Consider the following 16595-nt stretch of genomic DNA (forward strand, 5'->3'; position numbering starts at 1 on the left):
TTTCACAATTTTCTCTTGGCATTGATCCATATTATGGAGGAAAATACTGAATTCAGAACACAGTCACATAATAACTCCGATGTAGCAAGTCCTGGCCATGGCTAAGTGACTTACCCCAGGTCACACAGGGAGGGCCGTGCTCCAAATGCTACTAAATATTGTATCAGAAAGTGCCAAGTCTGAGCATCTGGAGATACGGAAGTGGGGGATGGGTTATTTTCCCATCTCTCCATCTTATTCGTGTAGCCCCTCTGAGCTGGGCTGCTCACCCACAGTGTGAAGGGTGGCACAGCTGATGCAGCTGCAGAGAAGCTGGGAGGGTCTCCTCAATGCTTTTGGAAACTATTTTGGCAGTACACATCAAGAGATGGGGCTTCCCAGGAGGCTCCGTGGTAAAGATTCTGCCTGCCAATGCAGGGGACATGGCTTCAATCCGTGGGTCAGGAAGAACCCCTGGAGAAGAAAATGGCAGCCCACTCCAGTATTCTTGCCTAGAAAACCCCATGAAAAGAGGAGCCTGGTGGGGTACCGTCCATGGGGTTGCAAAAGAGTCAAACACGACAGTGACTGAGCACAGAGCACGCATCAGGAGTTACACAAATGTTCAGACTCTTGTGAGTAGATTCCAAACAATAATTCCAAAGAGGACAAAACATACACATAAAGCAATTCATAGCAATGTCTAGATTAGAGCCACAGCTTCATAACCAGCTGTCCGCGGAGCCCACAGCAGCACACCTGCACCTCCCTCCGCCCCAGTATGCTCTGGTGTGTTCCCTCATAGCACGAACCACCACGGGAAACCATCTCATTTGCTTACTTGTCTGTCTACTCAACTAGAAGGTAAGCTTAGCGAGGGTAGGGACTATATCCCAGTGACAGTGCTCAGTAATTATTCACTGAATGAATGAATGAATCAGTGAAAATGGACATCATCTTCAAGAGCAGATGGAAATGGGTACTTCCGGAAGTAGTCCCATGGTTAGGAATCCAGCTTCCAATGCAGGGGACATGGGTTTGATCCCTGGTCTGGGAAGATCCTATATGACACTGAACCATTAAGCCCACATGCCACAACTACTGAGCCTGTGCTCTAGAGCCCACGAGCTGCAACCACTGAAGCCCCCATGCTCTGCAACAAGAGAAGCCACTGCAACATGAAGCCTGAGCACTGCGTGGAGAGCATAGCCCCTGCTTGGCGCAACTAGAGAAATCCCACATGCAGCAAGGAAGACCCAGCACAGACAAAACTAAATAATCTTTTATTAAAAAGCAGATGGAAATGACCTAAATATCCCCAAGGAGAGGATGATTTGCTACATCATCAAATAACAGCATGGCAGGTCAGGAGGTCAGCTATCAAAATGAGAATTAGGATACATAATATACACAAGCTTGTTCACTGCAGCATGGGTGGTAGTCGCAAAACACTGGAAAGCCCAGAATATACCTAGTTACGGGGTTCTGTTACACGTATTTTGACACACCCACACATTGGCTTGTTAAGCATCTTTAAAAATGAGGTAGATCCATATGCGCTGACGTGAACAGGTGTTCACAACAGCAATACCAAGTGACGGCGGGGGCGGTGCCGAGCAGTAGGCATAGTACAGTCCCAACTCTGCTTGTGAGTTCTGGCCTCACACGATGACTGCAAAATTAAACACCACACTTGCCAAAGGAAACCTCCTCAGTGGTGTGGGGAGAATGGAAAACTTGGATCAGGAGGATCCCCTGGAGGAGGAAATGGCAACCCACTCCAGGATTCTTGCCTGGAAAATTCCATGGACAGAGGAGCCTGGCCGGCTATAGTCCATGGGCTCACAAAAGAGTCAGGCACGACTGAGCAACTGAGCTCCCACACACATACGCACACTTCTTATTCTACATTCTTCTCTGTTGTTTGAATTTTTTTAACAAGCTTGACCTACATGGTTTTAAAAAATAGTATAAAATGGTAATCAGAAAGTCTTCAGGAAAAATGTTTTTGATATGACATTTGTGAAAAAGCAGACACAAAACATATGTATAATACAACTGGAACATATGTCTACATGAAGGATAACACCCCTTTAGGGGATAATTTGGAAACAGCGGTCAAAATTCAAATGTGTATCCCTTCAACCCAGCAACTCTGCTGCCAGGAATTTATCCTTCACATACACCAGCAAGTGATCTATGTACAAGGTAACTAATGAGAGCATTGGCTATAATAGCAAAATATCAGGAAAAAACCTAAATACCTCTCAATACCGTCCGCTTGTGCTCAGTTGCTTCAGTCATCTCCAACTCTTTGCAACTCTATGGACTGTAGTCTGACAGGCTCCTCTGTCCATGGGATTCTCCAGGCAAGAATACTGGAGTGGGTTGCCATGCCCTCCTCCAGGGGATCTTCCCAACCCAGGGATCAAATCTCTGTCTCCTGTGTCTTCTGCCTTGCAGGCAGATTCTTTGCTGCTGAGCCACCAGGGAAGCCCACCCTTCAATAGAGGGGTAGTTAAATTAGTTATAGGTACACAACACACAATGGAAAACTAGGTAGCTAGTAAAAGAAGGTTAAAGAAATTCTTTTTTAGATATGAAAAAAATCTATAATATGTATAAAGTGAAAAAAGACTTTATAGATCCAGAAGATCTATAAAAAGACCCAGAACAGTGCACAGAGTATGCTACCATTTGTGCTAAAAAGAAGAAAAATATATAATAACTTATTCCCATTCACTTGTAAATGCACTGGGAAGTTTTCAGAAAGATATACAAAGAGCTAACCTTTATGGGGGAGTGGATAGGAATGACATGGATGAAGAAGAGGAGGAGGTAGCCAATTCCAAATCCTTCTCATATTTTTTGAAATATATATGTACCAAATATTCAAAATTATATTTAAAAACTAAAAATCTCTACACAAATGTCACTAGCAGTGTCTGTATGGCAGAATCATGGGATGTGGGGTTTCATTTTGCTTCTCTTCATTTTAGGTTTGTAGACCACAGAAACTTTAAGGGAAAAAAAATTAAAGAGGATTCTATAGATGTCCTATCAGGCCCCTCCCAGCTGAGAGCTGCACTACACAGTGGGTACCCCTCACAAGCTCTGAGCTTCAGGGGCCCCAGCGCCTAACCTACACTGGCCCAATTCACAGGCAGCAGCCACCTGGTCAACCAGCTTTGCAAAGTCTGTCCTCAGGCCTCGGAAGCTTTCAGGGGAAGTGTGCCAGACAGCTGCCAAGGGACCCCCACCCAGCCCGAGGGTGGACTTTCACCTCCGGGTTGGGGTGGGGATTAGAATACAGCACACTTTCACCACAGGAACCCATGCAGCCTGTGGGAGCAGGTCAGGGAAACCAAGGGGAGACTCAGAGCCAGAGGAAGCAGCAGGCGCCGTGCACCCCTAGGAGGGACAGGCAAGCTGCCTTACCTTGCACCTTGACACATTCTGTCCGGCTGAAGGCACTGTGCCGCCCGATGGCCTTCACGAACGTCCGGGCCTTCACACAGTATGCCGCCCCAGGCTCCACCGTCTCCAGGTACACGGGAAGGACCCCGGGCCTCACCACTTTGACGTGTTCCTTTAGGAAACCAGAGAACAGTCACACCCTGAGCGAAGCAGGCCAGGAAAGGGAGAGGAGGAGGGAAGGAAAGCTGTCAATGTTTCCTTTCCAGCATGCACACAGAATGTTCCTCTCATTCTTTCATTCATTCATTCACTTTTTAAAAATTACTCATTTATTTAGCAATTCATTTAGCACCTACTGTGTGCCAGGCACAGCTGTAGGCACTGAACAAAACAGGGACACCTGGCACTGAACAGAACAAAAAGTTCCTGCCCTCACGGAGCTTATGCCATATATGAGAAAGCAGGACCATTGACAACACACATCAGGTGGTGACGAGGGTTACGAGGAATCGTGGAGCAGGACAAGCACGTAGAGAGTAACGAGGAGGCACCAACAGAGGGGCTCGGGGAGGCCTCTCTGACAGGCTCATACTTGGACAGAAAGCTGACTGGGTGCTTGGCCTGGCCACGACTTCCAGAGGGTCAGTGAAGAGGAGTACTGTAGCCAGTGGGCAGTGCCTCCTCAAGCATCCACCCATCCACTGTCTGTCCATCCATCTGCACAGCCCTCCACCTCTGCCACCCCCTGAGACCTGCGGAGGCTTGTCTGGGCCAAGCCCAGGTGACTCAGGGCAGGTGCTCCTCTCCCAAAGAACCTGAGGGACCTGCCTGGTGCCTGCAGCCCAGGCCCCGATCTGCTCCCACACGACTGCATCCGCCCGACTCGCAGTGCCAGGCCCTACCACTGGGCCCTGACCCAGCAGGAGTAAATGCTAGGAACCATGGCTACTCCCCTTCCAGGGGAGTGTGGTGGAGCACATGTCCTGGCATTAGCTCAGGGGTACCCTTGGCCGGAGAAGGGTCTATCAAAGGCCAGCGAGCATCTGGCAACCCCTACGCTTGGCCTGATAAAATCAGCAGGACCAGTCAGATTTCTTGGCCTGGGAACTGGTATTGAGGAACTGAATACCTGCAGCCAGAAGAAGGGACCAAGGGGAGAGGACACGGTGAGGGGAGTCAGTCGCAACCATGGGCACTCACAGGAAGGAGTGATGAGGGGTCGGGGCAAGCTGGGGCGAGGGCCATGGACAGAGTGCATAGAGAGGACCCCCAGGGGGAAGCAAGGGCTTTCCAGGCAGACGGGGGCCTCTGGGTGAGTAAGGCTGTGCAGCAGCCTGGCTCTGGGCCTGCTCCAGTCATGGATTCTGTGAGAGCCCCCGACAGCACCATGTTAATCCTTGTGACAGGGCTTCTCTGGTAAAGAATCCTCCTGCCAATGCAGGAAACACAAGTTCGATCCCTGGGTCAGAAAGATCCCCTGGAGAAGGAAATGACAACCCACTCCAGTGTTCTTGCCTGGGAAATCGCATGGACAGAGGAACCTGACCTGATGGGCTGTATTCCCTGGGGTCGCAGAGAGTCAGACACAACTGAGTGACTAAACAACAACGATCCTTGTGACAGAGCCTACTTTTCCTTGTACTGATTTGAGTGGGTTTTATCACCGTTTCAGCTTGGACAGGGCTCCACGGGTGCACCCACACTTCATGCCTTCTGCTGCTGCAGCTCAGCCACTCCCACCCAGCCTGGCCTGCAGCACCCACCCCACAGGGAGGGGCCGTGCCCCATCTAGGCATTCTGGGTGGCCCATTGGCTCATAATTAGGGTTGTTTATAAGTTAGCTCCTGGCTCTCTGCCCCTAATTCTGCACTCAGCCCAGATACACGCCCTCAAGAAGCTGGGACTGGCCTCATATACTTATGAAATCATCCAATTGATCTGGAACAGCCCTGTCTGCTGCCCCTAAACAGCGGGAAGAATGGCTGAGAAGACACGCTGATGGGAGAGAAGAAATGCATTGCACAGGTATTGTGGATCCAACTATGACAGAGTTTAAGGCAAGGAGGTAGCTTCCCTACTTCAGTGAATATGTCCTAAGACGGCTCCCAGCCAAAGTCTGGGTGGGACCAAGGCAGTCCATTGAGTTTGACGCTGCCAGCATTGTCAGCCTACACCCATCTCTGTGTTCCCTAATTTCACCCAGGCCTGCTCATCCTCTGGCCACCACAGACAGCAGGCACTGCAGGGGCCAGCCTTCCTCATCCAGCTCTCAGAGCTTCTTCAAGTCTGACTCAAAGGTCCCGGCTGGAAGTCTCACCTTGGCACCGGGCTCCCTTCTCCAGTAGAACACAAAGAACTCAAAATGGGGCCCTAGATCTTCCAGCTTAATAAGCAGGTGGAAGCCGTCCATGGTGATCTCCATCCCAGGCGGGGTGAGGATGGCTGTTGGCAAGACAAGGGGAGAGTCAAAGCCAGTCCCAGACAAGACTGATTTCTGTCCAGGGAGACCATGACCAAACCATCAGTGGAAACACGCCAGGCTCATGGGAGGGGAGGGGTTTTGATGTGGCTTCACAGCATGCAGAAGCAAGCACTGTACTCAGCAGGTGCTCAATAAACTCTTTGTGAATGATGAGCAAATGAAAAAAGCAAACAACAACCATGTAGTACAATTCACATAGATCAGTGATATATACCGTCTGCTGCTAACTTTCAAACATCACCAGATCAGCAGCCTGTGGATGGGTTGGCCTTTCTATTCCCAGTCCAAGAGGTCTTCATCTCATAGCCTTATGGGATTGTTGGAAAGTCAGAGGGTTTTACAAATTCCAAGAATCAGCTCTAGTAATTACAGCCTAAGCACAAACACCATCCTTCATGTTATTGGATCCGAAACAGAGAGACCCCACCGGCCCCATGGATACTTACCACTTAGTAGACCAGAAACCAAAGGGCCCACACAGTCTTCAGTCCCTGCCTACTGACGATGGATCCAGACCTTCCCCTCAGATCCAGACACTGCAAGACCGGAAGGGCCGCCCTAATTGTGGTCTGTGGCTTGGGAGTGTGTTCTGGCTAAACCTCCTGCACTGGGGTCAGGAGACACTCAACAGAAAGGCAATTCTTACAGGGAGTTTTCAGAGAACAAAGTATTTCCTGGCATCTAAAGAGCTGCCTGGAAAGGGGACAGGAGGACCTGGGAAGTCAGGGGCCAACTGTACAAAACATACCCAGATCAGAGGCTTCTTATGAGCACACAGCACCACTAGAATTGCCTCTGAAACACCTCCAGTAAGAAAGGAATGTTTGACTCCTCCACTTTTAAGATAAACGTGATTAGAATTGGATCCCCTTATCTCCATCTATGTAGAGAATATAATTAGACAAAATGACCACATGTCATTTCAGTTCAGATGATTTTCTGACAATGTTGGGGCAGGAACTTCTCTCCTATGTACTCTACATACTCATCTCATTTAATCCAACCAGCAAACTTCAGAAAGTAAATACTACTCCTACTTGCAGATGACATAGCAGAGCCTCAGAGAGGTTAAGTGATATTCCCAGAGTCCCGCAGTGAATGGCCAGACTTTGAGCTCATGTCTTTCCACGTTTCTAGACTCTGTTGTGTGGGGTGATTTTTAACTCCCAAGGAACAGGATGCACTTCGATCACTTAAATCAGACTCTAGGGATGGGTCCCGGAGATCAGGGGTTCTAAAGCTCTCCTGTGACTTGGATTTGCATTGAGGTTAAGAACCTCTGCTCTCAACAGGCTTCCCTTTAAGAACAGGGGATCCTTTCCAAGACAGCCTTAAAACCAGATTTTTCATGTCGGAGGAGAAGTTGGGGTGGGGCTTTACAAAGGCCAAAAAGCAGACGTCATGCCCTGAGGAGTCTCAGTTTCCTCCCAGCTCTGCAGCTGGGTCCACCTGTATGAGGACCCTCGTCCTCTGCTTCTGGGGCAGGTACGGAGACACTTTTCCTCAGCTCCTCGGCAGCCAGCCCTTTTCCTGTTTATACTGACCTTCTCAAGCACAAGTTGCTACTGCACACACCCACCCTCAGAGCTGTGTAGACACTTCCTTATCTCCAAATGCCCCATGCCTGCCTTTCCAACAGCTGCCAGCCTCCAGCAATGATCTTGGCTGGAACCCTGTGCTTCCAGGAGCCAGAGGGAGGTGGTGCTGGTGCTGCCCAGGCACTGTGGGTGGAGGCAGAGCTACAGCAGCCTTGGTGCCCCTCCGGCTCCCCCAGGGCCTGGCACTGGGATCCCACTGCTTCCACCATGTCCTGCCAGTGCCATGGGAGAGAGGGCAGGCAGAGGAGCCCACATCCTGCACCAAAATTCCTACTGGCATCCATTCCAAAAGGACTTCCCTGTAGCTCAAACGGTAAAGAAACTGCCTGTGATGCAGGAGACCAGGGTTCGATCCCTGAGTCAGGAAGATCCTCTGGAGAAGGGAATGGCAATCCACCCCAGTATTCTGGCCTGGAGAATTCCATGGACAGAGAAGCCTGGTGGGCTACAGTTCGTGGGGTCACAAAGAGTTGGACACGACTGAGCGACTAACACACACACACATCCATTCCAATGGTCCCACTCCCGCCCCCCCAGCTCTTCCCTTCTTCCTCTGCTTGCTGGCTCTCAACTCTGGGCATATCCCTAGGGTAATAATAATAATACAAATAGCTGAGTGCTGTTACAAGGCAGCACTGCCCTGAGCATTTACACTTTTCATCTCACCCCCAACCACCCACTGAGGCAAGCCATTGCCCCTCTCACTCAAGCGGCTGAGCCGGGATTTGAACCCCGTCTGTCTGACTCTGGAGGACCAAGTTCTCTCTCAGATCTACCTTCACCTTCCTCAACCTCCTCCAGCAGGGGCTCCCTCACCTTCTAGCCCTCCTGGTTTCTGCCAACCCCCATGCTCCTCAGGAAGCTCTGCCTCACTCCATTAATTTAGAGGCCGCCCCGACCTCCCTGTGTCCTCATTCCCAGCAGAGGGTCACCTGTCACCCAGAGAATACAGGTTCCCGAAGACCTTTCATTTGCCTCTCCTGTGTGTCCCAGGGGGTCACATCATCGCCCACAGCTGTCTTTCCACCTCCATTCAATCCCCGAGTCGGCAGCCTGCCCAACATCCTCCCTCCTCCTGCTCCATGAGACCACTTTCAAGAGGACCTATTTGGGGGCCTCCCTCAGGCCCAGCAGCAGCTCATCTGTTCTCCCTTCTCTGACTCTCTCCCTGTCCAGCACTACTGGTACCCTCCCCTCCATTCTCTTTAAACCCTAGGTTTCCCAGAATCCTAGCCTGGTTCTATTTGTCCTCATATCTTGTCCCTGGACACCCTCACCTGCTCTCAGGCCGTTAGCTATTAATTTCATTTTGTGTGTCTGTGACCTGTCTGAGTCCCAGGGCCTGATTCCCAACTGCTAATCAGACATCCATGGGATGATGTCTGATAGGAATCTCAACCTCAAAGAGCCCAAAGCCAGCAGCATCTCTTATTCCTCAGACCAGCCACTCCTCCTGGGTTCTCTTCCTTGGATGGCATTCCTACTGACCCCATCTGGAAGCTGGGTGCCATCACCATCTCCCCCAACTCTGTCTCATGGGAACTGGTCACCGAGCTCGGTCCCTTCTAACTCAACCAAGTCTCTGGAATTTGTCCTCTCCTTCCCATGCCCCCCCCCGCCCCCTCTAGGATCACGATCCACCCTGGTTCAGCTGGAATGTTACAGCCCTCTCTTCACTCTTCCCATGGCCTGCAGGTCTGTCCTACTCCAGCTCACTTTCCACACCACAGCGAGAGCGATTGTCCTGTACACAGACCTGGACCAGGTCCCCTCCTCTTCCACGACGCTCCTCTACTGATCTGATGAGGCTTCATGTAGAAGCCCTGCACCATGAGAGCAGCTGCTTCCTCCCCCCCAGCCATCCAGACCCTGCTCCTGCTCTTTCCCCTCACTCCCTGCTACACACTGGGCATTGTTTGCACTCTGCCATTTTGGTCACCAATCCAGATTCTTCGCTTACTTCTTTCGCAATATGTTTGCCAGGTTCCATTGCTATAGAAAAGTTATTTATTTCCAAAGGGCTGTTTTTGGTCACTCTGGTCATGTATAGACCCTATTGCCAAAGAAGATGCTCACACAGGCATCAAAGATGGGGACAGTGAGGCCTCAGATGGAAGGCAGTGTTAAGAGTTAACGTTGTGTGATCACGGTAGGGAGAGGCCATCTCAGTGCCTCTACCCACTTCCAGAGCACTTTTCCTTCCGGAGACAGTCAGGAATAACTTCCAAAGTCTCATTTCAAAATGAGAGAGAGGAAGCAGCTGGCAATGTTTTCAACAGACCAGTTAGGGTTGTCTATGTTTGTAGCATTCTGACTTCGTAAGACTCATTCGACGCTGAAAAGAATCCCAACAGTCTCAGTGAGCACGGCTGCTGAAGGGGAGGCTGCTGAAGGGGAGGCTGCTGGGGGGCGGGGGAGTAAGGAGAGAAGGGCCTTACTTGAGTTCTGGTTAAAGCGGTGCTTCAGAGTGCTCCAGGCCGAGGTCAGTGAGCCCAGGGTGGCCCTGACCCGGAGGCTGTATGACACAGTAGCAGTGATGTCCTCCGTGATGTCACACTCAGGCCTCTGAGTGGGTGAGCACCAGCTGCTGGGGATCCAGATGTGGCTTGTGTACAGGCTCTCATACTCCCTGGCCAAAGAGAGGAGGGGACAGCGGTCACACCAGGCCCTTCCATCCTGGCTCAATGACAGTTTCAAGTAACCGCCTCCTCCGCTAACTTTTTACGGGAAAACAAGTATTTGCTCCACATTCCGTTCCTCCCTTCTCCTCTGTCACCAACCATCCCTTCTTCCTGACTCCAAAGACAAGGGAGACCCAGGCATCAATCCCGCTCTGTCCTAGTCTCTCCATCTGCACGGTCACCACCCTAGTCTCAGCGACTGTCACCCCTTGCCTTGCTGTGTCTCCGGACAGATTTTCCTACTTCCCTTCCTGCCAGTCTTCAAACCTTTTGTCACTCAGCAGAGCAGAGCATTTCCTTAGTGACTTCCAAAGAGCCTAGAATGGAATGCATACTCTACCCCGGCCTACGAGACTCTCTGGCCTTCTTGCTCTGCCCCTAAAGGCGATGCTCCCTCCACACGGGCCTCCTCACCATTCCTCCTGGCTGGCAGGTGCTTGCTGTGTCTCAGTGCCCTGCCCCTGCATTCACACAGGTTGCCCGCTCCTGTCCTTCAGATATTGGCTTAAATATCACATCCTCAGACAGACCTTCCCTAACCATCAGATAAAAAGCTGCCACAGAGCCAACTCACTGTTGGCTTTTAGCTCCCTCCTAGAACTGATTTCTATCTGAACTTACCTACAGCAGTGCTGCCTGATAGAACTTCCGGTGATAGTGAAAACCTTCTGTATTCGTGTTGTTTTATATGGTAGCCGGTAGCCACAGATGGCTATTAAGAACTTGAAATGTGGCTCATATGGCTAGGAAACAGACTTTTGAATTTAAATTTGATTAATTTAAGTATAAATAGCTGTCCGTGTCTAGTGGCTACCACGTTGGACAGTGCAGACCTGGTGTACATATTTCTTTAAGTTTTTACTGTCTCCTCCTCTAAATGTAATCTTCTTCTGCCTGGAAACTTTGTGGTCTGTACCCCTGAGCCTAGGAGAATGTCTACGCATGTAGCTGCTTGGTTCGTATGAATTGTTAATGAGCTTTACTGAGTACCTTCTGCATCCCTGTCACTCCTTGACAGCTCTGAGGGCCTGGACACCTGGAGAAGGACGAGCTGACCTATAGGGTCACAGTTTGTTTTGGCTTCTGGGGGCAAGCGTACTGTCAGGAAAACTGAGGTCTCCCCGACCCCTAAAATATACGAGTCTCCAAATAATTTCTCTTCCTCAAGTCAAAGGCAAACTCATTTCATCTTAAGATTTTCTTCAGCTATAGACAACTGACTCACTGTTGGAAAGAAACTTCACGAAAATGTGTTTATATACGTTTGCGTTCTCAGAGAGTTCACTGTCAAATCCATGGGACAACTTCCCTTGTTGCTTCAATTCTCTTAGGGCCCATGAAGACAGAGGAGGTAGATCATAGAAAATCATCTTTCTCTGGGCTCACAAAGCCTTCTTGAGCTCTGGAATGAGGGCTGTGCCTCCAGGAATCAACTACTGCCTAAAGGAGAGAAACTAAAAAAAAAAAAACACAGCAACAACAACAAACGCTCACCCCTGGTACTCAACAGAATAGTGTATTATTTCTTCAGGCACCATCACTGGGCTCCACGTCAAGACATGCTTCATGTTGGTTGATTGCATAGAGAGGTTCTGAGGGGCAGGTAGAACAGCCACTCCATCTGGGACCAAGGAGACAGACAAGCTGACGAGGTGAGTTCACCTCAGGAAATGCCACAGCTTCAGGTTAGCTGCTAATGGAAAGTCAAACATGCTTAGGAACTAGTCAGTCATCAGTTCAGTCGCTCAGTCGTGTCTGACTCTTTGCGACCCCATGAACCACAGCACGCCAGGCCTCCCTGTCCATCACCAACTCCTGGAGTTCACTCAAACTCACATCCATCGAGTCAGTGATTCCATCCAGCCATTTCATCCTCTGTCATGCCCTTCTCCTCCCATCCTCGATCTTTCCCAGCATCGGGGTCTTTTCAAATGAGTCAGCTCTTCGTATCAGGTGGCCAAAGTATTGGAGTTTCAGCTTCAACATCAGTCCTTCAATGAACACCCAGGACTGATCTCCTTTAGGATGGACTGGTTGGAACTGGAAACAACTCTAATATTACCATATTTGTGTTCACACGCTAAATGTTGCTATCATCATTGTAATTCTCCCTTTGGTGATAGAATAGCATATTAACACTAATAATAATATGTATGTGGGTGCTTAGTTGTGACCCACTCTTTGTGACCCTATGGAATATAACCTGCCAGGCTCCTCTGTCCATGAGATTTTCCAGGCAAGAATACTGGAGTGGGTTGCCATGCCCTCCTCCATGGGGATCTTCCTGACCCAAGGATCAAACCCACATCCCCTGCATTTCCTGCATTGCAGGCTGAATCTTTACCACTGAGCCATCTGGAAAACCCAGTTAATATTAATAATAATAGCTAACATTATTGACATTAATAATGGTTACTATTTTGGGTCACCTGATGCAAACAGTCAGCTCATTGGAAAAGTCCCTGATACTGGGAAAGATTGAAGGCAGAAGGAGAAAAGGGCATCAGAAGATGAGATGGCTGGATGGCATCACTGATGCAATGAACATGAACTTGGGCAAACTTCAGGAGATGGTGAGAGACAGGGAGACCTGGCGTGCTGCAGTCCATGGGGTCGCAAAGAGTCGGACATGAATGGGCGACTGAACAACAACAATATTACTGAGCACTTACCAAACTCTATCTATGCCGTGTGCTCGGTTATCACATGATTATCTCATTTAATTCTCATGACCATACTGGGATGTAAGGACCATCAGTTTCTCTGTTGTACAAGTGAGAAAAGCTGAAGCACATTATATACAACCCTTGTGTCACACTGGCCGCGATGCAGGCCTGGACTTTGCTTGGACTTTGCCCCTGACTTTGTGACCGTAAACACATTGTGTAAACCTGAGCTCCCCACCTCTACATGGCAAACCCATATCGGCTCCTGCCAGCTTCTCATCACCACCGTCTCTTGCTACTGCCATCCTCAGGTATCAAAGCAATTCCTCTGTGTCTCCAAAATGGCCAAATGGGGCACAGCTGCTATTTGGGAAGTGCAGGCTCAGGTCTGCCATGGAAGGAGTCCAGTACAGAAGGGCACCAAGCCAGTTTGGAGACTCCACCCCAGACAGCCTGCAGGCCTCTGAGCCAGACGAGACTCAAGCATCTGCTCACACAGCTGTGTACCCAGAGTGTGCACACAGTGGGTCTACAGCTTGCACACAGAATCAAAGCTGATTTGTGATTCTTGTGATTCTTCGCAGAATCATCTGTGAAGCTGATCCCTTATAAGGATTTCGCAGCCCCAGTCCGGACCTTCTACTGTGGTCTTCCCCTCTGACTTTTACACACTCCTCTTTTAATGCCCAACACCTGCCTCCTTTCGCTGTTACAGTTGCAGTGATAACATCAACAGCACAGTGTGTATGAGGCTGGGATCCTCGCCTGGGACTTTTCACCTCTGTGTCTGTCTCCAAATTGGCACCTGCTGTTCGTTATCAAGTCCTGTAACCATGAGGGGATGGGGGCTGCCAGGAACATCCCACTTAGTGCCCTTGTGGGCACTAATGTAGGACCCTGGTGATGCAGCCCAATCTCACTCTCAGCATCCAGGGCTTGGCCTGTGAGGAAACACCTGGGGTGCCCTCAAGGGAGGCTTCCTGCCCTCCCCACCCTTATACGTGTCATCACCCAAGGGAAGAAAGGGAAAAGAGCCAGCTGCAGTAAGATAGCACAGGAGGGCAGGGCGTAGTCCCCTCTGACATGCTTCCTCTGGTGAAGCAGACAAAACATTTCTCTAGTCAGATATGTGGGGATTTTAAAACTATAAACATAAAGCTTGAATTCATAATTCTAAAACTCTCAAAAATGAAATCTCCTGGACCAGATAATTATACTGGAGAATATGAATGTGAGATGTGAGACTTGGACCATAAAGAAAGCTGAGCACTGAAGAACTGATGGTTTTGAACTGTGGTGCTGGAGAAGACTCTTGAGAGTCCCTTGGACTGCAAGGAGATCCAACCAGCCCATCCTAGAGGAGACCAGTCCTGAATATTCACTGGAAGGACTGATGCTGAAGTTGAAGCTCCAGTACTTTGGCCACCTGATGTGAAGAGCTGACTCATTGGAAAAGTGTCTCATGCTGGGAAAGATTGAGGGCATGAGGAGAAGGGGGGAACAGAAGATAAGATGGTTGGATGGCATCATCAGCTCAATGGACGTGAGTTTGAGCAAACTCTGGGAGATAGTGAAGGACAGGGAAGCCTGGCATGCTGCAATCCATGTGGTCACAAAGAGTCGGATACTACTTATCAACTGAAAAACAACAAAAACTATGAAATAGTTAAAGAGAAATTAGTACCAATTTTATACAATATCTTCCAGAAATGAGAGAAGAAAAAACTTACTTTATGGGGTCAATATTACCCTGATACCAAAATCAGACAAAGATTATGTATATTTTTTAAAAAGTAAAAGACTTCAGATCAATATGTCTCAGGCACTTAGATGTAAAAATCTTTGACAAATACAATCCAAATTTGATGTTGTATAAGTCTATATACTCTGATCAAGTGGGATTTATTCCAGGTATGCAAGGCTGCTTCAATATTTGAAAATCAATTAATGCAATCCACCACATCAACAAGATCAAGAAGAAAAATCATATAATTGTTTCAGCTGACACCAAGAAAGCATTTGCAAAATTCAACACCCATTCATAATTTTAAAACAAAACAGAAAAAAAGAAACCGTTTCTTTGAATTATGAACAACAGGAATTATCTCAATTTGATAATGACCATCTATAAAAAACCTACAGCTGGATTTTCCTGGTGGCACAGTGGATAAAAACCTGCCTGCCAATGGAGGAGACACAGGTTTGATCCCTGATCCGGGAAGATCCCACATGCCGTGGAACAGCTAAGCCCGTGGCACAGCTCCTGAGCCCAAGTTCTGGAGCCTGCCAGCCGCAGCTACTGAAATCTGTGCACCTAGAACCTGTGCCCCACAGTAAGAGAAGCCACCACAGTGAGAAGCACTGCCGTGAAGAGGAGCCCCTGCTCACTGCACCCAAGGAAAGCCCATGCAAATCGATGACGATCCAGCACTGCCAAAAAAAAAAACCTACAGCTAACATCTTGTTCAGTGGTAAAAGACTGGATGCTTTTTCCTATATCAAGAACGAGGCAAGGATGCCCACACTTATCACTTATATTAGACATTGTACTAGAAGTTCTAGCAACTGCAATAAGGCAAACAAAGGAAGTAAAAGACATTACAGCTTGGAAAATAAGTGATAAATCTCCCTCTATTTCCAGGTGACATGTTCGGCTATGTAGGAAATCCCACAGAGTCTACCAAAAAAGCCTCTGAAAACTAATCGTGAATTTGGCAAGTTCATGGGATACAAGAAAAACATAAAAAAATTAGTTGTATCTCTAAATACTAGCAATGAACACTTATATGCAGAAACTTAAAATACTATTTGCAATCATTGCCCCTCTCCAAAAGAAAAACTCAGGTGTAAATCTAATGAAACATACCTAAGATTTCTATGGGGAAAACACCACAATGCCAGTGAAAAAATTTCAAAGAAAATCTAAATAGATGGAGAGGCATACTGTGCTCATGGATTGGACAACTCAACACAGTTAAAATGGTAATTCTCCCCAAATTGAGACATACATTTAACAGGTTCCTATCAAAAACCCAGCAAGGTTTTTTGTGGAGATAGGCAAGCTTTTCCTAAAATTTATGAGAAAAGGCAAAGGAACAAGAATAAAACAATTTTGAAAAAGCAAAAGGTAAGAGAACTCAATCTACCCAATTTTAAAACTTACAATAATTAAGACTGTGTGGTATTAACAAAGAAATAGACACATAGATTGATTAAACAATATAGACATCCCAGAAATAGACCCACATAAATATGCTCAGCTGATTTTTGGCAAAGGTACAAAAGCAATTTACTGAAGGAAGGATAGCCCTTTCAACAAAATATTAGAGCAACTGGATATTTGCAGGCAAACAAAAAACCTCCACCTACATCTTGCATGTTAGCAAAAATTAACTCAAAGTAGGCCATGGACTTGATGTAAAATGTGAAAGTTTAAAACTTTTAGGAAAAAATATAGGAGAAAATCTTCAGGGCCAGACAAAGATTTCTTACACTTGACACTCAAAGCGTGATCCATAAAAGGAAAAATTTATAAACAGGCATCATTTAAATTAAAATCTCTTGCACCACAAAGACCCTATTAAGAGGATAAAAAGACAAGATACAGACTAGGAGAAAACATTTGCAAACAATATATCTCACAAAAGATTTATATCTATAATATATATATAAAGAATACTCAAAATCCAACAGTAAAAAAAGCAAGCAGTTCAATTAGAAAATGAGTAAAAGATGTGAAGAGTCATTTCACCAAAAGAGCACACACAGATGG

At 47.9% G+C, this 16595-nt stretch overlaps 1 protein-coding gene across 1 annotated transcript in view; it reads right to left on the reverse strand.

Moving 5' to 3' along the window:
* The window catches only part of IL20RB (interleukin 20 receptor subunit beta), a 35963-nt gene that overhangs the window by 6336 nt on the left and 13032 nt on the right, over nucleotides 1–16595 (reverse strand). Inside the window, exons 2-5 of the mRNA XM_068987613.1 lie at nucleotides 11652–11778; nucleotides 9915–10105; nucleotides 5714–5838; nucleotides 3418–3568 (exon numbers count right to left, since the gene is read on the reverse strand). Coding sequence (XP_068843714.1) covers nucleotides 3418–3568; nucleotides 5714–5838; nucleotides 9915–10105; nucleotides 11652–11778 — 594 coding nt within the window. The remainder of the gene's footprint in view (nucleotides 1–3417; nucleotides 3569–5713; nucleotides 5839–9914; nucleotides 10106–11651; nucleotides 11779–16595) is intronic.

Source organism: Capricornis sumatraensis, chromosome 1 (assembly GCF_032405125.1).
Source record: "Capricornis sumatraensis isolate serow.1 chromosome 1, serow.2, whole genome shotgun sequence".
NCBI classification, from domain to species: Eukaryota; Metazoa; Chordata; class Mammalia; order Artiodactyla; family Bovidae; genus Capricornis; species Capricornis sumatraensis.